At 45.0% G+C, this 24306-nt stretch overlaps 1 protein-coding gene across 5 annotated transcripts in view; it reads right to left on the minus strand.

Moving 5' to 3' along the window:
• The window catches only part of STARD8 (StAR related lipid transfer domain containing 8), a 79504-nt gene extending 59662 nt beyond the window's left edge, over positions 1-19842 (minus strand). For 2 of the 5 annotated variants that reach the window (XM_081808744.1, XM_081808737.1), the window contains exons 1-3: positions 19574-19842; positions 10271-10341; positions 1586-1619 (exon numbers count right to left, since the gene is read on the minus strand). In XM_081808744.1, the coding sequence (XP_081664870.1) occupies positions 1586-1619; positions 10271-10297 (61 nt within the window). In that variant the 5' untranslated portion in view covers positions 10298-10341; positions 19574-19842. Of the gene's footprint in view, positions 1-1585; positions 1620-10270; positions 10342-19573 lie in introns of those variants that run through there. The other 3 variants (XM_081808743.1, XM_081808736.1, XM_081808745.1) reach the window with 2 other exon arrangements.
• Positions 19843-24306: the final 4464 nt, after the last annotated feature.

Genomic DNA, 24306 nt, shown 5'->3' on the forward strand with positions numbered 1-24306 from the left:
TAGTCCAAGCTCAGCTTTGCACGTGGCAACTTCTTCTGCCTGGGCCCACCCCCTAAAAGACACTCTCTTTCCTCAGGAAGCCACAGACCTCTCAGCCACCTGGGGCCCACCCTTCCAGGATTCAGCCCTGTTGACTGAGCTTGGCACAGACATTCTAATGAGGCAACTTGGCAGCTGCAAGTAACATTCATCTGAGGGGGTCACTATTTCAGAGTCTGAAGGGTTTCTTTTTAGCCTCTGCAGCTGGTGTCTCTGAAATGGAGAAGTTTGTTCTTCTCCCAGGATGGGCAGTCCACAGATCTTGTGTCCCCAGAAGTCGCTTTTGCAAAGCAGGAACTGTGCTCAGCAAGAAGTGCTGGAATGGTGATGCGGGAGGAGGTGGGGAGTGGAAGAGCAGATGTATGCTGTATGCTGATTGATGCAGTGTTCCTGCTTCAAAATAGGTCCCCTCTCATCTGCTGTCATGGCAGTGCAAATAAACACCTCGCCCTGACAACTCTTCTTTTTTTCTAGCAGCCACCACCCAAGAACTCAAGATCCTAAGGTGGGAAAGTACTTGAGAGGTCACCAGATACCCTCTCTGCCTTCAGGTAAAACTGTACCCAAACTGGCTCCAACTACTGGGGGAGGTCTTCAGGAGCAAGAGATCAGGTCATCTCTTCCAATTGCTCCCTAAGCTGCCTCACACAGGCTCTTAGCCTGCCACTTGATCATTGATGCCTTTCTGTTTCTGTGACCCTCAGCCCTAACTGTCACCTAGAAACCATGTTCAATCAAGTCATGAGCTCATCCTGAAGAAAAACTGTAGCCAATGGGAATGGCTGAGGTCGGGCTAGAGCCAGGAGGATGGCCTACATGGCCTCAGCAAATCTGAGCCAATGCCAGGAGTTCGGACTCTGGCAGCAAATTCATTCCTGGCCAGTATCCTTCTTTCTCTTCCTCTCCAAACAGGGTATCCCCTCCAGACAGCTGTGTCCTCCTCAATGAAAGAGAGTTGTTCCCAGAATGCCACTAACTTGCCCACCCCCAAGTAGGACACCAGGGGCAGAAGGCAAAGAAACTTGTTAGAAAAAGGAGAGAATTTTTCCCTTCAAGGCTATATGTTTTCCCTCAGTCCTAACTAACCCTATTAGAAGCCTTTCAGATAAAACAAGTGTTGGTACTATCACAGACATTGAATCCTAAATGTCATGTTTCTCTCCTTTACCTTCCGTTTACTTATTCCTTTTCCCAACATACCTCCCACCCCTAATATACTTCCTGGTGGAGAGTAGGCACCTGAGAACAAGGGAAGCATATGGATGGCTGCCACTTGCTGATAGTTCTTTAGGGAAATCCTCCCCTGGCTCCCTGACCAGAGAAAACCCTCCATCTGAGAAATAAAGAAGTTCTGCATGCTCACTCCCTTCCAGAAGGAAAGACTGGAGGAGGTCAGGAAATGCCCACTGGAGGGAGACAGAGGATGTTTCCAGATTTTGCATCTCCGCCATTGATAGGTCAGGAACCAGATCAGCCAGCTCATGAGTACCACTGAGAAGCTCAGCCCCATTGCATGACACCTGTGACCCCCACCTCACACACTTACCGGTGTTCTTCCTCCTCTGCAGCAATGGGAAGCACTGCAAAGGAAACAGAGAAAAAATCAACACATTGCAGAGACCCATGCAATGTCAGAACTGGAAGGAATCTTTGCGGTCAGAAAGTTCCATCTACTCATTTTGCAGAAAGACACACTGAGGCTTACAGAAAAGGAAAATGAAGTACAATAGAAGCCAAGTCGAGCCTAGAAACCCGGACTCCTGCTGCCTGATCCATAATACTTTCTCCCACTCCACTGACTGACTCCTCTGGTTCACTTCACTCTCATGGATTGGGGAGTGTCCCTAAGTCGGGAGTTGGAGACAGTCTGCACAGCTCACAGTGCTGTTCCAAGAACCGACAGTAAGGATTATCAAAGAATCAGTTAATATTTGCTTGGCAACATACCGTCATTAGTTAGAAGCAAAGTATGTTGGTGGGAAGAGCAGTATTTAGAATTGGAAAACTCAAGTTCAGGGCTACCTTATTATGTAACACTGGACATACCTTCTTGAGCCTCAGTTTCTGCATCCCTAAGACTACGATGGTAATAATCCCAACCTCACAGGCTTTGTGAGAAATTAATTTACATGAAAGCACTTTTTAAAATAAAACACATTATAGGGGCGCCTGGGTGGCTCAGTTGGTTGGGCGACTGCCTTCGGCTCGGGTCATGATCCTGGAGTCCCTGGATCGGGTCCCGCATCGGGCTCTCTGCTCGGCGGGGAGTCTGCTTCTCCCTCTGACCCTCCCCCCTCTCATGTGCTCTCTCATTCTCTCTCTGTCAAATAAATAAATAAAATCTTAAAAAATTAAAATAAAATAAAACACATTATAAAGTCTTTCATTCAATAAATATTTTTAGAGCACCAGTACCCTATAGAGCAGTGTGCATTATGCTAAAGCTCTAGCAGTCATCTAGACAGATAAGGTCCCTGTTCTCATAGAGCAGGGACAAACAATGAATAGGTAAACAAATAAATAAGAAACTTTCAGACATCACTAAGAACCAAGAAGGAGAAACTAAAAAAACAGGATGAGGGGGCGCCTGGGTGGCTCAGTTGGTTAAGTGACTGCCTTCGGCTCAGGTCATGATCCTGGAGTCCCTGGATCGAGTCCCGCATCGGGCTCCCTGCTCGGCAGGGAGTCTGCTTCTCCCTCTGACCCTCCCCCCTCTCATGTGCTCTCTCTTTCTCATTCTCTCTGTCTCAGATAAATAAATAAAATCTTTAAATAAATAAATAATAAATAAACAGGATGAGGTAGGGAGTAATAGGGTAGGAAAAATAGGGATAATTGCTTTAGAAAAGGTGGTCAGAGAGGGTGTCTCAGAGGAGCTGAAATTTTTTTTAAGTTTTTAGTTTCATCCTAATTAGTGAACCTATTAGTTTCATGTGTACAATATAGCGATTCAACAATGCCATATTATCAACCAGTGCTCATCACCACGAGTGCACTCCTTAATCCCCATCATCATCCCTATCCCCCTCTCCTCTGGTAACCATCAGTGTGTTCTCTATAATTAAGAGTCTGTTTCTTGGTTCTCTCTCTTTTTTTCCCCCTCTGCTTATTTGTTTTGTTTCTTAAATTCCACATATGAGTAAAATCACATGGTATTTGTCTTTCTCTAACTGACTTATTTCATTTAGCATAATACTCTCTAGCTCCATCCATGTCATTGCAAATGGCAAGATTTCATTCTTATCTATGGCTGAGTAATATTCTATTATATATATAATATATATTATATATACCATATCTTATGTTGTGTGTGTGTGTGTATATATATATATATATATATATATATATATATATATATATACCATATCTTCTTTATCCATTCATAAGTCAATGGATACTTGGGCTGCTTCCATAATTTGGCAATTGTAAATAATGTTGCTATGAACATAAGGTTGCATGTATCCTTTTGAGTTAGTCTTTTTGTATTCTTTGGGTAAATACTGAGCAGTGTAATTGCTAGATCATAGGGTAGTTCTATTTTTACTTTTTGAGAAACCTCCTTACTGTTTTCCAGAGTGGTTGCACCAGTTTACATTCCCACCAACAGTGTGTGAGGGTTCCTTTTTCTCCACATCCTCACCAACACCTGTTGTTTCTTGTGTTGTTCATTTGAGCCATTCTGTCAGGTGTGAGGTGATATCTCACTGTAGTGTTGATTAGCATTTCCCTGATGATAAGTGATGATGAACATCTTTTCATGTGTCTGTTGGCCATCTGTATGTCTTCTTTGGAGAAATGGCTGTTCATGTCTTCTGCCCATATTTTTTGAATTGTTTTATGGGTGTTGAGTTTCATAAGTTCTTTATATTTTTTTGGATACTAACCCTTTATCAGATATGTCATTTGCAGTGTCTTCTCCTATTCTGTAGGTTGCCTTTTAGTTTTGTTGATTGCTTCCTTTGCTGTGCAGAAACGTTTTGTTTTGATGTAGTCCCAATAGTTCATTTTTGCTTTTGTTTCCCCTGCCTCAGGAGACATATCTACAAAGTTCCTATGGCCAACGTCAAAGAGGTTACTGCCTGTGCTCTCTTCTAGGATTTTGATGGTTTCTAGTCTCACATATAGGTCTTTAATCCACTCTGAATTTATTTTTGTGTATGGTGTAAGAAAATGGTCCAGTTTCATTCTTTTGCATGTTGCTCTCCAGTTTTCCCAAAACCATTTGTTGAACAGACTTTTTCCCATTGGATATTCTTTCCTGTTTTGTCAAAGATTAATTGATCATATAGTTGTGGGTTTATTTCTGGGTTTTATATTCTGTTCTATTGATCTATGTGTCTATTTTTGTGCCAGTACCATACTGTTTTGATTACTGCAGCTTTGTAATATAACTTGAAGTCCAGAATTGTGATGTCTCCAGCTGTGCTTTTCTTTTTGAAGATTGCTTTGGCTATTTGGGGTCTTTGTGGTTCTATACAAATTTTAAGATTGTTTGTTCTAGTTACGTGAAAAATGCTGGTGGTATTTTGATAGGGATTGCATTAAATGTGTAGATTACTTTAGGTAGTATAGACATGTTAAAAATATTTGTTCTTTCAATCCATGAGCACGGGATGTCTTTCCACGCCTGTCATCTTCAATTTCTTTCATCAATGTTTTATAGTTTTCAGAGTACAGGTCTTTCACCCCTTTAGTTAGGTTTATTCCTATTCATTATGTTAGGTGCAACTGTACAAGGGATTGTTTTCTTAATTTCTTCCTCTGCTGCTTCATTATTGGTATATAGAAAGGCAACAGATTTTTGTACATTGACTTTCTATCCTGTGACTTTACTGAATTCGCATATCAGCTCTTGCAAGTTTTGGGTGGAGTGTCTCATATGTTTTATGTAGAGTATCACGTCATCTGCAAATAGTGAAAGTTTTACTTCTTCCTTACTGATTTGGATGCCTTTTATTTCTTTTTGTTATCTCATTGCTGTGGTTAGGGCTTCCAGTATTATGTTAAATAAATGTGGTGGGAATGGAAATCCTTGTCTTGTTCATGATCTTAGGGAGAGAACTCTGTTTTTGCCCATTAAGGATGATGTTAGCTGTGGGTTTTTCATAGATGGCCTTTATTATGTTGAGGTATGTTCCCTCTAGCCCTACTTTGTTGAAGGTTTTCATCATGAATGGTTGCTGTACTTTGTCAAATGTTTTTTCTGCGTCTACTGAAATGATCACATGGTTTTTATCCTTTATTTCATTGATGTGATGTATCACATTGATTGATTTGCAAATATTGAACCACCCTTGCAACCCAGGAATAAATCCCACTTGATTTTGGTGATTGATCTTTTTCGATGTATTGTTGGATTCGGTTTGATAGTATTTTGTTGAGAATTTTTGCATCCATGTTCATCAGGGATATTGGCCTGTAGTTCTCTTTTTTAGTGGAGCCCTTATCTGGTTTTGGTATCTTGGTATCAGGGTAATGCTGGCCTCATAGAATGAATTTGGAAATTTTCCTTCCTTTTTATTTTTTGGAATAGTTTAAGAAGAATAGGTATTAACTCTTCTTTAAGTGTTTGATAGAATTGGCCTGTGAAGCCATCTGGCCCTGGACTTTGGTTTGTTGGGAGTTTTTTGATTACTGATTCAATTTCTTTGCTGGTTATTGGTCTGCTCAAATTTTCTATTTTTTCCTGTTTCAGTTTTGATAGTTTATATGTTTCCAGGAATTTATCCATTTCTTCTAGTTTTTCCAATTTGTTGGCATATACTTTTTAATAATATTCTCTTAAAATTGTTTGTATTTTCATGGTTCTGGTTGTTATTTCTCCTCTCTCATTTGTGATTTTGTTTGTTTGAATCTTTTCTCTCTTCTTTTCTTTATAAGTCTGGATAGACTTTTATCAATTTTACTGATTTTTTTTTTTTCAAAGAACCAGCTCCTGATTTCATTGATCTGTTCTACTGTGGGGTTTTTTTTTGGTTTGTTTTTTAGTTTCTATATCATTTATTTCTGCTCTAGTCTTTATTATTTCCTTCCTTCTGCTATTTTTAGGTTTTGTTTGTTGTTCTTTTTCCAGCTCCTTTAGGTATATGGTTAGGTTGTTTATTTGAGGTTTTTCTTGCTTCTTGAGGTAAGCCTGTATTGCTATATACTACCCTCTTACAGATGCATTTGCTGCATCCCAAAAGCTTTGGACGGTTGTGTCTTCATTTTCATTTGTTTCCATACACTTTTATTTCTTCCTTTATTGTTTAGTAGCATGTTATTTAATCTGCATGTATTTGTGGTCTTTCCAGATATTTTTTTGTGGTTGACTTCTAGTTTCATAGCGTTATGATCAGAAAAAATGCATGGTATGACTTTGATCTTCTTAACATTATTGATGATTGTTTTGTGGACTAATATGTGATCTATTCTGGAGAATGATCCATGTGCACTTGAAAAGAATATGTGTTTTGCTGTTTTAGGATGGAATGTTCTGAATATATCTGTCAAATCCATCTGTTCCAGTGTGTCATTCAAAGCCATTGTTTCCTTGTTGATTTTCTGTTTAGATGATATGTCCATTGATGTAAGTGGGGTGTTCAAGTCCCCTACTATTACTGTATTATTGTTGATAAGTTCCTTTATGTTTGTTTTTAACTGTTTTATGTATTTGGTGGTCCTATGATGGGTGCATAAATATTTACAATTGTTATATCTTCTTGTCGAATTGTCCCCTTTATTATTATACGGAGGACCTGAACTTTGAACCAGAGGCCTGCATGATAAGACAGAGCCAGTAATGTGACAACCTGGGTGCAGAATATTCCAGACAGAGGTTGAAGAGAGAACCAAGGGCTTTTGAGGGCCAGGGGAATAATTGGGGCTTTGATTTAAATTACATTAGGAAGCCATTGGAGGGTGTATTGGAGAATGACAGTATCTGATTTTCACTTTAAAAAGATCATTCTCTGGCTGCTGTGTGGGAAATGCATTGCAGAGCTAGAGTGAAAGCAGGGAGACCTTTTAGGAGGCTTTTGCAGTAGTTCAGGAAAGCAATGTCGAGATGTTACTTCGAAAGAAGGGTTTCTCTTATGCAGCCAATCAAAAGCTTATGCGGAAAGGAGTTGTCATAGTATTTGTCATCTCTCTTATCCCCTGAACAATGATTGCCACACTAGGTGCAGACACTTGACTACAGTGATTTCTAGTCTTAGGAGATTAGTCTCAGCCCTAGATCACTTTAAAATGGCTAAAGTTCAGCTCCACCCTGGTAGACCACAAGACAACCTGGTGAACCTTCAACCCACAACTGGCCACAGAAGACAGGAGGGGTGGGAGGTGTTCCCCTAAGGGTTCATTGACAAGAACCTTGAGGGATGCTAGTATGAGAGAGATGGCAAATTATAGAATGAGATAGGTGTAAAAAGAGGAGAAAGACCAACCAAGAGGGACAGATATGGTATTCCCCTACAAGCTACAAAGGGACCAATGATTAACAAGTCAATATAATTCTCAGTGGTGGACAGAAGGGGAGTAAAAGAAAAGGATAAGGGAGTGGGAGAGAAGGAGGAAGTAGTTCCCTATGAGGTCCTAAATGTGACCATTCTGGGAAATTAGGAGATGAACTGATGGGTGGAAAAGACTGTAACTCTGCAGTCCTGTTCTATTCACATTAAATTCCCTCTTCTCCCACCCTATCCCCCAACCCATCATGGGTGCAACAGATTAAAGATAGATCAAGAGCTAATTAAGCTTTAATTTTACACGGAATTTACAGTTTACAAATAAGTGATCTTGTTTGTCACACACATTCCACATGGTAGGTTTTTTATCCTCATGTAGCACATGAGGAAAATGAGGTCCAGAGAAGTGAAATGACTTACCCAAGGTCACACAGCTAGTAAATATCAGAACCAAGTTTATACTTTAGGCCTATGGAGCTTCCAAATGTATTGTATCCTATTCTTTGCTCCCTGGGGTCCAGAATAACCTGAACTGGGCCAGGGCTATGAGTTCCACTCTGCTTTGGACCCTGATCTTAGTAGCTGAGAACCTTACAGGGAAAGGTGAGGCATAAACTTCTATATCAGAGAGTTCTGCTGTAGAGTGGAGGCTCTTTTTGTTTCCTGTTGCAGAGCATATTCCTCACACTTGGGGCTGTTCTGAACCCAGGAGTCTAGCAGTTACAGAGACAGCCACTCTGGAAGAGACCAGGATTAGTGGTGACAGTGTTCCCATCATTCATTCATTCATTCATTCATTCACTCCCTACAAGCTTCTTCAGGGCCAGCCCTGTGCTAGGTATTCAGGGATTCAGACAAATCAGGCACATTCCCTGCCATTGAGTAATTCACAGCCAAGTGGGTGGGAAGGGAAGCCACATGCACATATCATCACAATTCCATGTAAGTGCTATTGGAAAGTATAAAACCTTGTGGATCTGAGCAAATGGAGTAATTGTTTGCTGGTAGTGCGGATGCATTGTCACGAGGGCCTTCATGAAGGAAGCAGCATTTAGAACAGGTCTTAAAGTTGTTCATGAGGAAGACAAGAGGGCAAAGAGCACAGCAGGTAGAAAGAAGAGCATAGAAAGGGGCAAGGAGGTATAAAAGCATGTGGTTTGTGGAAGTGTATAGTCTGGCTGGAGAGCAGAGTAAGAAATGAGTCTGGAACAGGGGTAGGAACCAGGTTATGGACCTTGTAGGTCATGTGAAGGAACTTGAACTTTATCCAGAGCCCAGTGGGGAGCCATTGAAGGGGCTTAAAGAGAAGGGTACCATAGTCAGATTTATACTTCAAAATGTTATTTTACCTGTTGAGTGAAAAAATAGATTGGGAATGGGACTGGAGGAGGTTAGACAAAACTAGAGACAGAGAGGCCAGAGCAGATTGGAGCAGTGGTCTTTGGGACAGAAAAGGAAAGGACCAATATATGAACTATTTATATGAGGATGAATCCAAAGTTTCTGGCCTATGCAACTGGGTGGATAACAGGGCTATTAACTGAGGTCAGGAACGGAGGAACCGGCATGGTTGGGGGTAGAGGGAAAGAGAGTCTTCCTTTTGTAATGAATCACAGTTTTGAACTTGTTGGATTCGAGGGGTCTGTGGAGAATCTGTTCAGAGCTGTCCAGAAGGCAATGTGGTAGACCTACAGAAGCAAAGTCACACAGAAGCAGGTATGGTCCCTGCCCTTGAGGATCTTGCAGTCTAGTGGGCAATAGAGTCGCCAGCATAAGAAGACAAATCAGGAGTTTTTGAGAGAAACAGGGAATCATGTTGAAAGTGTGAAAAAGAGAGAACACAAGCTAAAAAGGGGATGGGAGCAGAAACCTGGTTGCTGGGTGAGAAGGTGGGAGGTCTAAGCGGGGTGGTTTTGGAGGCAAGCTGCAAAGGCAGACCTTGTCCAAACCTGAGGAGTCCTCAGCAGTAAGTGGCCAGGATGGACCTCACTCTCTCCAGCAACCTCTCTGTTGGGCCTGCAAGTGCTATGACCAGCCCTTGCCCTGCTATATGAGGGCAAGCCTGGAGACTTTTCAAACTTTCTTTGCCTGGTTTCTCTGCTCCCCCTCATCCCCTGGCCAGCCCTATGCCACAGGCCCAAGCCTGAGGCCAGTCATGAGAGCACGTTCTTCGCATTCCAGCCTCCCCCAGCCCTATCAGCTAGGACACACAGAGCCTTATTCACAGCCTGACCCTCCCAGCCTCCAGAGTGGGCCCTCACCACCTCCACGTGGAGCCCCAGCTGGGGTTTTGCCAACACAGACTGTGGCCACTGTGGGAAACAGGTTTTTCTGATTCCTCAAGAGCTTATTTCTCTGCATCTTAGGGTTTCTCTGCTGGGATGGGGTGCAGTGGGTCCAGCCACTAGTATGTGCATGAGTATACATATATGTCCTATACACTCAGCCAACTTCCTCTAGGCTAGGCCTAGAATAGGGGCTGTGTGGGGCTGGACACGTGTGGATAAGACACAGGCTGGGTCCTTAGAGGAGCTCACAGTCCAGTATGGAGACATCTGGATAATGAAGGGCATTGTGCGGGCTGAGTCTGGAATCATCCTGTCACCAGGTCCTAAATTGGAGCATTGGTGTCATGATGCCACTTTTAAACCCCATCCTGGAGGCCTGGGAACATGTGTGTCATGTTCAGGGTGTGATGTCTGCTGGGAGGGGGTGCTACAGCCCTGAGGAATGCCAGTCTTTTTCCTGGAAAGGAGAAAGGAGACCTGATTTAGAGTAAGACTCACCCACACAGGCATTCTGGACCTGACCATGTGACTTTGACCAATTCTTTGCTGGTCCTCCAATTCTTTGTTGCCTATAATGATAAGAGAGTCCTTGACAATTCTCATCCTCCCATCACAGGGAGGAGGGTAAGGGACAACCCCAGCTGGGAAAGGGCAATGGAAGACATGATTTCTAGAAGGTCTTTGTAGAACACAGAGTCTGGGACAGCCTTGTGAGGAATCCCCAGAGGGTCTACTTCCTTTGTCCCCTCTCTGAAGGTACAAGCTGTCCCATGCTAGCTAGGAGTGTGGCCCCAGAAAGCCTGACTGTCCTTTCCTAGCCACCAGGACTATGGTGGTCTCATATCTACTCACCAACCCCCCAAAAAGAGTACCTGACCTGTAGCCTCAGGAATGCTGAACTACATATCATTTTATAACTCCTCCCATGACAAAGTCCTGCTGCCTTGAACTCTTTTCACCTTAGTTCCTTCCTGCCCGTTGTGGAAGGGTCTCATTTCCTCCTCTCTCACTCCCCACTTCTCACCTGGCCAGCAGGGTTGTTCCAGGCCCAGTCCTTTGCCTTTGGGCCTCTTTCCCCCTAGCCTTCTGTCCTTCCTTACTGTCCTTCCACCTCCACAGCAGGCGAGAGAGCTCGAGCCAGGGAGGAGAGTGAGCAGCTGCAACCCCCAGGGGTTCTCTGGATAATCTCAGGAATGTCATATCCCTAAATCTTGACTTTCCCACCAACCAACAGGGACCCTCCTTCCTGCCCAGAGCTTGAGAGTCCTTCCAGGAGGGGGGCCTTGGATGGTGTGAATGCAGGGAAAGACTGAAGGGGAGAGACACAGTGGTTCCAGGGTGGAGCAAAGCCTCTTTTCCAGACTCTGCAACTAGTTCAACAAGGGGTGGGGAGAAAAGGGGGGAATACACCTAAACAGCCCACTTCCTGAGCCTCAGGGTAGTAACACCAGGTTTCCTACTGTCTTTTTACTTCCAGAGGATGTTCCCAAGTCCAGGCTCTCCTCAGGCAGGTAAATCTTATTTTTCAGATGAGGAAACTCAGAGCACAAACCATGGGCCCAGGATCACCTAGAGCAACCAATCAACTATCTTCAAATTTAACTCAGATTTACTGAGCACCTACTCTGTGGCAGGCCCTTTCATATATGTCATCGTTGCAATCAATTATGAAGTAGAGAATATTCTCCCCATGTTGTACATGAGGAAACTGGGGCTCAGAGAGGGGAAGTAGAGGCTGACCCTGGGCTAGCAGATTGGTGTCCTATTTCCAGCAGCTACTGGATTATATCATTATACCATATTCTTCTCCCAAGGTCCAAGGGTGACGCAGCCCCAGGCAGAGGAGAGTCCAGGGAAAGTCAGCCCACACCAATTTCCAGGACCTCAAACCCCATTCCCCAAGTTCAGGGCTTCCTTTCTTCTAACCCTTGGCAACCCCAGCCTTGGAACTGCCAGTTGAACTGGACTCCAAGGTCCCTGGTTGCAGCAACAGCAGCTTCAAGGGTGGGCCAGAGAGGTGGGGGTCAAGGAGCTCCATTCCTCCACCCCTTTGTGAAACCTCTGACCCCACATCCCAGCATAGGCCACTTAAGCTCTGCTCCCTGTTATTGTTCCTAGTGACTTGGAAATGCAGGCCAGGCCCTGGCTCCCAGAGCTTGCCAAGCCTCCAGCTGTCCTCAGGCCCTACTGGCTGCTGGGAGGACCAACCTCCAGGGCAGGCTCATTCTCCTGCGCCTGAGCTCCCTTCCCCTTCCCCAGGGACCTTGAGTAGAAATCACTGACATTTGGGGAGCAGATTTTTTTTTCCACTTTGCTTGGAAGTTCAAAGAACTATATATGAAAAATGATGAGAGTGGCAGAGCTAGAAAGACTCTCAGAGATAAATCAGTTTAACATAGTCATTTTATAGGTGGAGAAACTGAGCAGAGATTATATAAACACAGTGGATAGAACATGGACTTTGGACCTGGATTACATGGGTTTAAAATCCCAATAATGGCTGTGTGACCTTGGGTAAGTTTCCTAACTTTTTTTTCTGTGTTTCAGTAAAATGAGGATGATGGGAATAATAGCCTTGCAGTTATTGTGATGATAAACTGAGTTAATATATGTGAAGGGCATGGAACAGTGTCTACCACATAATGTGTGCTCTATAAATGTTAGCAATTAATATTAGTTTTAACTTGCTGTAGTGCTTTGGAGGGAAAAAAACAAACCTGGCATTGCCAATCCGCAACATTTTCCAGTTACTTCAGCCTTCACCAGCCATATTGTCAGATATGTCTTCCACCCCCCCCACCAGCCCCCACTCATACTCCTTTTGGTGCCAATGAAACTAAAGGTAAAGTAGGAATTAGTGTCCGAGACATAAGTCAGACACTCCCCTTCTCACCTCCGCAGTGCCCATCTCCATCTCTCCTAGTTCCCAGAACAAATACAGTCCAATCTCGTGAAGACTTGATCAAACAGTACCAATTGTGCTGAAATGGGGCAACTGGGAGAGAGGGACAAGGGCTAGGAGTTCAGATCAGGCAAATTCTGGAGGTGCCCATCTCCATCTCCAGGCTGGGCCCACTTTTAAGATTGTTCTGGCCATGCTGTTGCAGGAAGTACCGGGGACTCCAGTTTAGCCATTCGTTTGCCTTGAAGACTAGGTGGGAATTGCCATGCACTGTTGCTAGATAGACTAAAATTGTTAAGCAAACAGTTTCATGCCCTGGCATTTTCTGGACTGAATCAGTCATACCCACCAACAGGGCACTTGGGGGTTGTGAGTATGAAAAACTCTCATTTTACATCCACTAGACAGTAAGTTCCATGAGGTTAAAGACCCACAGCTATTTTATTAACCATTGTCTATCCCCTCAGGGCCTGATGCATAGTAGGCCCTGAATAAATATTGCTTGTTAATGACTGAAGGAATGAATTCCTCAAGGCTATTCCCAGCTTAAGGAAACCTCCCATTTTCTTCAAGATAACAATAAATAAACATGTCAACAGTCCTTGCCGTCATTATTTCATGCGTTCCTCACTACAACTTTGTGAGGTAGGAATTATGATTTTCCCCAGTGTACAAATAATAAAAACGGCTAATACTCACTAACTGGGTGCCAGGTGTTTTATACATGTCAACTCAGTTAAGCCTCATAACAACGTTATGAAGTGGGTACTATTATTAGCTCCATTTCACAGAGCAGGAAACTAAAGCTCAAAGGGCTGAAGTACTTTTCTCAAAGTCACACAGCTAGAAAGTTGTGGCTCAGAGAGTGAAGGGCTTGACTCCATGTTTTGTTACTCTAGGGACCCTGGTTTTTTCACTGCATCAGGAGAACCCTCAGTAAAGTTGAACTCCCACACACAAATTTGCAAGTTTCTCATTTTGACTCTTGCTCCCATAACTGTACACACCCAATTTCTACATCCAGGGCAAGTCCCCTGGCTCTCTGTGCCTCCTCTTTCTCCTGTCTCCAACCTTACTCCTCCTTGAAGAAGCCTCCCTCTTTTTCTCCATAGATCATCTCTTCAGATTCTGATCCAATTGTGCATCTACCATGTGTTGGGCTTGTAAATACATTATTTCCTTGGCAATTCCACTAAGTCTTATCCACTGAGGAAAGATGGCTTGCCCAAGACCACTCAGCTTAGAGGTGGCAGAGGTGGGCACTACATTCAAGCCAGTCTGACTCCATGTCCAGTGTTCTTTCTGCCACACCAAGCTGCCTTCTGTTCTGAGCCAGGAAACTCCTCACAGAAAGCTTTCTAGATCACCCAGAAACCAACTCACAACTCTCTTTAAGTCCATGTGTGTCAATAACATTAGCACACCTGTTCTTTTACTTCATCCCATTGACCTGGGCCTCACAAATATGTAACACAGGCCAGCATCTAGGCAATTTACAATTAGCCACACAGGGACAAGCCAGAGTGTGGATTTTTCACCCATGTCAGGAGGCAGTACCCACCACTCAATTTGACTAAGCTGTGGAACTGCAAAGAGAGGTCCTGAGGGTGAAGACTCCTTCTATGGGGTATAAGGCCTTGCCCTCTCCTCTCTAAGTGGTTTTCCCATGACCTGGGAGAGTATGTCATAATTCCTTTCTTTGGGTCCAGTAATTGAGAGGGGACTATATGTACAAGTCTCAGATGTACAAGTATACACCTACCACTTACACACACACACACACACACACACACTGGTTAAGGCAGTGTCCTCAGACAAAACAGGCTATTTGAGGGGTGCCTGGGTGGTGCAGTTAGTTAAGCATCTGTCTTTTGGTTTTCACTCAGGTCATGATCTCGGAGCTGTGAGATTAAGCCTCATGTTGTGCTCCATGCTCAGTGGGGAGTCAGCTTGGGACTCTGTCTCTCTCTCTCTCCCTCTGCCCCCCTTTTCTTTCTCTCAAATAAATAAATAAATCTTAAAAAAAAAAAAGAAACAGGCTATTGGAGGAGGTGGTGAGCTCTACATCACTGGAGGTATGCAACAATGTCTAGCCATCCTTTTGGCAAGATGTGATAAGACTCCTACATGGAATGTGGAAATGGCATCCAGATGCATTTAACAGTTTCTATACACTCATATGCTCTCCTGAATTCTCTACACTCCTTCCTGCCCCTCCCACAATGAATACACTCTGCATGTGGAAAATGGGTCTTGCTTGAGACAATAAGGGCCAAGGCCTGGAAAAGTAGAGACATCCTGGAGGCTGGGAGTACAACTGCTGAATCACCCAGTTACCATCACACTTTCACCCTATATCCTGCCAGGCTGATTCTGGACAACGACTGGGAAATTGTGAGTTGGCCTGGGGACAGAAAGAGCCCCAGGGGTGAAGAAGCACACATGAGTATGTGCGCTCACATGAGTGTATATATGTACATAAATATGAGCGGGCAGAGGGAGTGTGAAAGTACACACCCATATGAACAGGCGCCTAGGAGCCAGGTATAAGAACAGCCACATACAAGTCCCATGCACACTGTGGCAGTGAATTCGTAGGAGAGGATGCTTGAGAATATGTCCTTGGGTGAATCAGGAGAGCCCTTGTGCACATATGCACTTATATGCATGACTAAGTATGTGAGTATAGAGACTGGGGAAAAGTGTGGTGTCCCTTGTTGGACCATGACTGGATGGTTAAACTCTCTGAGGCTTCCCAGTTTACAAAGGACTTTTCTGTCCATAATTTACTTTGCCTCCCATAGAAGCTCTGCAGGTAAGTGAGACAGGGGTATTACCATGTGTGGTTCTATGTGACACGTGTGTTAAAGTCCCACCTGGTATTGCCCTTAGATTCTACCACAGACAAGTTGTGTTTGGATTTTGCCACAGAGGAAGGAAGGAGATTATGGTCTAGTACATAGACCATGTGTGGACCCGGCTGTGTCCTGACTGCCCTACCTGTGACCTTGGGCACATCTCTTTCCGTCTTTGGGCCTCATCCATGGTTTAGAGGGAGGGAAGGGGGAGGAACGGGTGACCTCTATGGACCTTTCCATCTCTGATATTGTATCACTATCTGTTATAAGAGAAAACAATTGAAAGACAGCAGGGAATACTGACCCTCTCAAAGTCACCTAGAGGTCATGGCTTAGATAGAGTTCCAGCCAGATTCTCCACCTTCCAGGTCAGTGCCCTCCAGGAATAGATATGCCCACCTGATACAAAGAGAGTTCCATGAGAGAGGATCCAAATTCTGGTCACTTGTTACGTGCATTAACACCATGCTAAGTGCTGGAAGGGAGCAAAAGGACACATCAAAGAAGGAGTCCTGTGTGTGTGCATGTTTGAGTGTGAGGCTGGAGTGGGGACCCATATGCATGCTCGGTTGTGGTAAGAGCCCATTGATACCTTTCTGGCCCCTGCCGGCCTGTGGGGAAAACACATCAGACACATACGAAACTATTTATACTGGGTTCATCTCACATCCAAAGGTCTTATCCCTTGGCTGCCCCTAACCCCAGTGCAGCTCAAGCAGTCCTGGGCCCTGGCCTGGCATCTTGCTACCTTCTCAGTATCCCTGGCTTCTGAAGTAGCACTTTTCAGCACCCAAATGGGTTGCTTCTGGTCCCAGATTCATGCAGGGCCAGAGCACAGAGTGCTGAAGGGAAGTTGTGGCTAAGGAGCAGATAAGACCCGAGCTCTTAACCCTGGAGTTTCCAAATACAGAATAATCCTTGTTCTTTGCCTCGTGCCCCCTGTGTGTCATTTGGAAACCTGCTTCCAGCAAGTCATGTGTTGACCACCTACCTACTCCATGCCAAGCACCTTAAAGACACAAACTCCTCAAATCCTCATGGCATCTCTGTGAGGCAGGCACTGATTAGTATCATTTTTTTTTAGATAAGAAAACGGAGGCTCTGAGAGGACTTGCTCAAAGGCACACAGCTAGTGTGTGTGTGTGTGTGTGTGTCTTTCTGTCTGTGCGTGTGTGTGTGTGTATCGGGGGGTGGAATTCAAACCTAAGTTTCTCTGCTTCCCCCCCTTCACACCTCTTCAGCTGATGGAGAGCACCATATGGTATGGGATGGTAGGGGACTCGGTTTCTCCATTAGGACCACAAGAAGGTTGAATGAGATGATCTAAAAGATCCCTTTCAGCTATGGCAGACTCTGCTACAACCTGCCCCTCTCTGCACTCAGCTCTTCCACAGTCAGGCAACTGCTCACAAGGGGGCCTGGCTCAGAAAGGGAGGGTGGCTCAGAGCAGCCCATGCCCTTGACTGGGCTTATAAGGCCAGAAGGCTGCCTCTCTGACCGGGACCTCAAAGCAGTAGCATTGGAAAAGTAGCATGTATGTGGGTCTGGCAGGCTGCTTCTTAGCCCTGAGACATAACCATGTGTTGATTCACATCTGCCACAGCCCTGTGTGTGGGCGTGCATGCATACGTACCTTTGTGCCATGTGCATGATTTTGTATGTCTACGTGATTTTGTGTATGTGCCTAGGTCTGTGTGTGTCTGCATGCTTGTGCGTGGGAGGGTATCTATTTGTGTACACGTGTGCCTGTCTGTGTATGTGCATGCAGGCATACGTGCGTGAGGTTACATGATAGTGGATGTGCACTGTCTGCATGTGGATGTGCATGTGCATGGGTTTGTCCTGATACGCATGTGTGTGCACATGTGAATGGTGTGTCTATGCACATGAGTGTGTAACTATAAACATATACACATGTGTACATCCTGTGTTTGTGGAAATGCATGAGAGAATATGTGTGTGTGTGTGTGTGTGTGTGTGTGTGTATGCCAGTGTCTGGGACTGGGATAGAGGTCTCCAAGCCTTCTGGGGTGGGGGGGGATTCTCCTGGCCTAACAATTTCTAAGAGCCTGACATGGGCAGGGAGTGTTTTCGGGGAGTCTGAGAGACTGAGGTAATGAATGCGAAGTGATTCCAATCCCTGCCAAGCACCCAGAAAGGTTAGCCAGAGTAGAGGACAGTGGTACCAATCAGGTGTCAAATCTCACAGATACTTTTGCTTCCCTGCTGCCTTGTCCTTATTAGATCCATCTCCCATCCTCTCCTCCCCACCCAGCCTCATTGCCATCGCAGCCACCTTCCTGGCCTCAGCATCACCACTTGGGCCCTTCCACACCGGCGTGGAAGGCTACTGCAGTGTATTTCTTAACAGTGTCCATTGAATTATATCCCTACTTCACTGAAATCCCCCTGATCCCCTAAAACAACAGTCTCTGGACTTTGGAATTTCATAGATGAGAAAGACAATTTTTAAATAAATAAATAAGGGAACAGAGCATTGCAAACTTTTTATTTTGCTGAGGACAGATATTTTTAAAGTCTCTTACTCTTGAACCCCACCTCATTGGAAAGACGTAATGATCTCCAAATAAAGAATAGTCTTTTGAATTGAATTAATTTAGCTTTCTGAAAATTGTACTACATTATTCCCACTTTTCTCCCATTTCACCGCAGATGGGTGAGAATCTCATTTAGGACCCCCGCTAGGTAAAGACCACAGCCCCATGGATCAATTGCAAACCCTATGGGAGGCAGCCCCATTCCCCCCTCTCTAGCGTCTCTTCCCTCAGACCCTGTACTTGAGGCACCCCATGAAACCAGCCCCCCCAACTCACCACCACTTGACTGCTTCCAGACTCTTGCTCCCAAAGTTCCCTCTGCCAGGCATGCCTGGAATGCCCTTCCCCGCTTTTTGGACTGACAAAGTCTTCCTTCAAGCCTCAGGCCCAGCCCAAATGTGACCTCCGGTGAAACCTTTCCAAGTCCCTGCTGGTGGAAGTGATTTTTCCCTCCAAGGGTCCCAGCCTTCTCTTCATCCTATTTTACAGCCAGGCTAGTTATTTAAAAGTTTCCCTACTGAATTAAACTGTGGGACGCCACATAGTATCAAGAGAGGTATGGACTTAGGAGTTCAGATCCCAACTCTGCCAGGCATATCTGAGTGACCTTCCTTAATCTTTTACAGTGTCCCTACTGCATCTATAAAAACAGGAAAACAATGGGTTTTGGTAAAGATTACCACCACAGTTAATGAACTGAAAGTGCCTCTGTCCGATACATAGCAGATACTAAATAAATATCAATTTCTAGCATCTTGAGAGCAGAAATTATGCCCTGCACATCCTTGTGGGTCCTGTTGTGCTCATGTATTCCCCATGTCCAGGATATAGTAGGCATTCAACAAATATTTACTGACCGACTATCTAGCATAGTATCTAGTATATAGTAGGTGCTTGATAAAGATCTGTCACTTTTCCTACCTCCTCTTTGAGGACAGAAGCCATGTCCCTTTTTGTCTTCATGTAACTCCTATGGTGCCTAGCACAGAGCTTGATATATGTTGATGGAAACTAGTAATAGTAATCATAATAATAGTTACTGTTACTCAGATGGATGCTCTATGCAAGGCATCACGCTAGGAACTTAACACACATTATCTCTTTTATTTGCAAACACTTAGTATGGAAACAAAAATACCAACCTCATCGCCTTATTGAGGTTGGTACCACTACTGTCTTCATTTTAAAGCTGAGGAAACTGGGGCTCAAAGGGGCTAAGAATCTTGCCTTTGTGGCAAGGCCTGGGAAGCAATGGAGGCAAGTTTTATGATAGGCAGCTAGCCTACTTATTTTTATGGGAAAGCAGCAGACATTTACAGAGCTGGTTAAGTGACAAAAGCAAGACTTGAATCCAACTCTTTCTAGCTCCAAGGTAGTCTCAGAAGCCCATCTGCCTTCCAGCTGGCACACAGTGGTCCCCGGCTGCCTCCGTCCCCTCTGAGCCCTTCTGAGTGGAGCGGGCTGGATCTGGGCAGCCACTTACCTTCACTTTCCTGAAGCAAGCCCAGAAAACGTCCAGCAGAGGCATGGTGGGGTGCAGGGAGCTGGCAGGGTCCAGCAGAGTTCTGCCGGGCACAGGCCTCTTTCTCTCTAGGGACTAGACTAGAGAGGATGCGGGCCTCTGTGAGAATCAGCCCTGGCCCTGTGCTCCATCAGCCGCACCAGCACACCAGCGAGGGGAGACGCACAGAGCAGCCTGGTCTGAGCTCAACTTGCCTCCTCTTCAGGCGCCTCCCAGAGGGCCCCAAGGAGGGAAGTAGGGAGGGAGGGAGGGAAGGAAGGAGGGAGAGAGAGGCTAGCTAAGGAGGAGGGACCAGGAGGCGGGTCACTGATTCAAACTCGGCACCGTTAACCAGTTGGCTGGGAGTGGAGAGCAATGCCAGTTGAAATTCCTTGAACATTACAGTTCCCAGGCTTGGAGTGTCCGGCCCGCCTGCCGGCTCACCCGTCACTCTGCCGCCGGCACTCTGGCATGCATGCCTTCTTGCCTCCTGCTGAATGACACACCAGCTCTCCCCAGGGGCCACTGGGGACAACCAAGACCACACAGGGGCTGTGGAAAGAGCCCAGGGAGGGGAACATTCAACCCAGGCAGGACCTAGGCCAAATGTGAAGGCGGTTGGTGGAAGCAGAAAAGCTATGAGCCTGGGGAACTTTCTCAGACATGAGACTCTGGGCCCTTGGTCACTGGGTCATTCTCCAACCCCCACTTTAAAGTTAAGAATCATGAATCACTCTGGCACCCTGGGGAGGCACTTTCCTTTCTGGACCTCAGTTTTCCTGGCTGTGCAATGAGAGGCAGGGTCACAGGTGTCTATGTCTCAAGTATGTATGACACCCGTTTGGGGTTAGGTACAGGGCAAAGTCTAGAAGAAACTGCATTCTGGACAACAATTACAGCGCCTCTCGGAACTCCTGTGCGGCCCATAAGCGGTCAGGTAACGTTCCAAAGCCAATCTGAGCCCACAAAGGCCATTTCATTGATCTGCCTGCCTCAGGGCATCATAACTCTCGCCCGCCTCAGATAACCCGGGTGGATGCCCTTTTCTGAACATCTGAGGAGATGATAGCTTTCCTCCTTTATCTAGTCCCATGCTCAGAAACCTGAGCATTCCAGGCTGAACTTCTGGATCTGTTCAGTCCGGAATGCTCAGGTTTCTGTTCAGCCTGGAATCTGAACTTGAACCTCCTGGAAACACTGAAGTCAGTTCTTCCAGCAAAAATAAAGTTAGCGCTAGGCAGTTCTAGAGGTTTTATGGGCACGAAGCCATTAAGAAGCAGTGATTCTCCCCTCCCCCAAGCCTCAGCAGGCAGGGTGCTGTGGCTGGCAGCCAGAAGCCTCCTAGGAACCCCATGGCAAAGGGCCAGGCGTGAGTCTCTGGGGGCATGTGTCATCACAAGGCCCAGAATAACTTACTCCCCCCTGGCCTCACTTCCCTTTCAGAGACCCCAGCTGGTCAGGCAAAGGACCAAATCCTGGGACCCTTTGAGGACGCCTCTGCTTCTTTGAGGACTTTCTTCATTACTGGTTTGGCCCAGAGGTTTGTCCCTAGAGTCCGTGAGAATCTTTCCAGCTCTGCTTACAATTTACTCTGTGGCCCTCTGTTTCCCCATTTGTCTCCTGGGGAGCTTACAATAACCGATCTCTCATCTTCTCTCTAGCCCTGACCTCTGGGGTGCCTCAGATGTCTGTTCTGTTGGGCCCTGTCAGGATGACAGTCAGCCATAGACAAGACAAGTGGCTCCTTCCCACTCACCTCCAGCTGGACACAGACTTATAAGGCAAAGCCCCCTGTATGGGGCGGGAGGGTAACATGAAGACTCAGAGCAGAGTAGTGCTCCCTCCTTTGAGTATATGCCCTCTTCCCCCACAGCCAGAGACCTGAGGATGGAGAACCATGAAACAACTGCTGGAGGAGAGGCTGTATGGCAGAACAGACCTCCTAGGATGGCCCCATGACTTCTTGCTCCCTGGAGTCCATCTCCCTCTTTAGATTCAGGCCACTGGGAGGAGGTGGCTTTGGCCATTCACTCTAGAGGTGAGAGTGCACAATACACTGACCGGAGAGACCAGGAGAATGGTTTCAGTTCCAGGCTTCTCACACCAGTTTAGCCTTGAGGATATTAGAAAACAGTATTAAGCCCATGAACTCCGGAGGTAGACTGCCTGGATTCAAATCCCAGCTTTGTTACTTTCTAAATGGGTGACCTCGGGCTTGCTATGGCCTTAGTTTTCCCATCTGTAAAATGGGGAATAATAATAGCACCCACCTAGTTTGGAGGTTTAAATTAAATGAGTTAAAGCATTTAGTATAGGTTTAGTATCGTGCCTGGCATAAAGTAAATTCTCAATAGATGTTATTTGTTATTATAGAAGAAGCTAAGGCTTTGGGACCAGACAGACTTAGATTTGAACGCTGGTTCTGTTACCTTTTAGCAGGGTTCCCTTAGGAAACGCACCTCACTTCTCGAAGCCTGGTGCCTCATCTGTAAACTGTGGATTCACTGTTTACATAAAGGGACCACTGCTGGGAGTTAATGAGGTAACATCCACTTATACTTAGCATGCTCAGCACATAGTAAGTGTTCAGTAGATATTAGTTCCCTTGTTCTCTCTTCCTGTCCTGGGTGTTCCTGACTCTCCCTGCTTCTGGTAAAGCAGAAGGAGCATTGATCTGGCATCATCCAGACCTGAGTTCAGATCCAAGCCCAGGCGCTTTTTGACTGTGTAACTACCTAAGGCAAGTCACTTTATCTCTAGGGCTGTTTCCCTGGCTGTAACATGGGAAAGAGGATAAAGATATTTACTCACCTCCCAGCCTTGTCATTAAGGAAGTAGGGACATGAAGAACCTGACATGTAGTGGGTTCTCTCAGTTAACATGAATTCTCCCACCTCTCTTTCTTCCTTCTGCCTCCTATGCTCCATAAGGACTCTGAATCTATGAGCGCCTCCCTTGCCTCACACCGAATACCTCCCAAGATCAGTATAACAGACATGAAGCCTGCTTTCTTTGATGGTGGGTAGGGGGTGGTGGTTGGGAGGAAGTCAGGGAAGGGGGTTGGCGGTATAGAAAGTGCAGCACTTAGGGCAGGGCAACAAGCGGGTGTGTGTGTGGGGGGGGGGCTATCTATCACATTAACATTCACCAGACCAGTTGCTTTATTTCCTTACCCAGGAACTGGCACTGCCTGTGATAGGGTGTCTTGTTTAAGGCCAGAATCACCAGTCCATGCCAAGGAACCCAGGTAAAGGAGAAGAAGAATCTTGACATGGTTGAGACCTGTGAGTTAGGAAGAATGGCCTTCCTCTCGGGGTAACTGTGACCATCCTTCTGCCAGATATTGAGCAGATCACAGTTGGAACCACTGGAAGGAGAAGCCTGTACCAAATGAAGACAGGAAGTCAGAGACATACCAGAACAGCGGTTCTCAAGACACTTTTCCACCATTAAAAGTTATTAAAGACCAGAAATTGTATTTGTGTGGGCTATATCTATGGATATTTATCATATTAGAAATTAAAACTGAGACATTTAATGAATATTCATTGATTTTATTCATTCAAAAAACATGCTTACAATTTAGACATGTTAACATAAATGACATATTTTAGAACATGTCTGTATTTTATTTCATTTTAGTTTAGTTTAATTCCAGTTAGTTAACATACAGTGTTATATTAGTTTCAGGTGTACAATATAGTGATTCAACACTTCCATACATCACCCAGTGCTCATCACAAGTGCTCTCCTCCTCCATCCCATCACCTATTTCCCCCAGCCCCCACCCCCTCCCCTCTGGCAACCATCAGTTTATGCCCTATAGGTAAGAGTCTGTTTCTTGGTTTGTCTCTTTCTCTCTTCTTTTTTCCTTTTGTTCATTTGTCTCATTTCTTAAATTCCACATATGAGTGAAATCATATGGTATTTGTCTTTCTCTGACTGACTTATTTTGCTTAGCATTATACTCTAGCTCTATCCATGTCCTTGTATATGGCAATATTTCATTATTTTTAATGGCTGAATAGTATTCCATTGTATATATATGCCCCTTCTTTAGCCATTCATCAATTAATGGACACTTGAGCTGCTTCCACATCTTGACTATTGTAAATAATGCTGCTATAAACATAGGGATTCAGGTATCTCTTTAAATTAGTATTTTTGTATTCCTTGGGTAAATAAATACCCAGGGGTGTGACTGCTGGATCATAGGGTAATTCTATTTTTCCCCTTTTGAGGAAGCTCCATACTGTTTTGCAGAGTGGCTGCACCACTTTGCATTCTAACAGTACAAGAGGGTTCCCCTTTCTCCACATCCTCGCCGATACCTGTTGTTTCTTGTGTTGTTCATTTTAGCCATTCTGACAGGTGTGAGGTGATATTGCACTGTAGTTTTGATTTGCATCTCCCTGATGATGAGTGATGTTGAGCATTGTTTCATGTGGCTGTTGGCCATCTGGATGTCTTCTTTGGGAAATGTCTGTTCATTTCTTCTGCCCATTTTAATTGGATTATTTGTTTCTTGGGTGTTGATTTGTATAAGTTCCTTATATATTTTCGATACTAACCCTTTATTATTGGATATTCCATTTACAAATATCTTCTCATTCTGCAGGTTGCCTTTTAGTTTTGATGATTGCCTTCTATGCTGTGCAGTTTATTTTTGCTCTTATTTCCCTTGCTCAGGAGACATATCTAAAAAAAAAAAAAAA

This window comes from Leptonychotes weddellii, chromosome X (assembly GCF_054177405.1).
Source record: "Leptonychotes weddellii isolate Sample4059 chromosome X, ASM5417740v2, whole genome shotgun sequence".
Classification (NCBI taxonomy): Eukaryota; Metazoa; Chordata; class Mammalia; order Carnivora; family Phocidae; genus Leptonychotes; species Leptonychotes weddellii.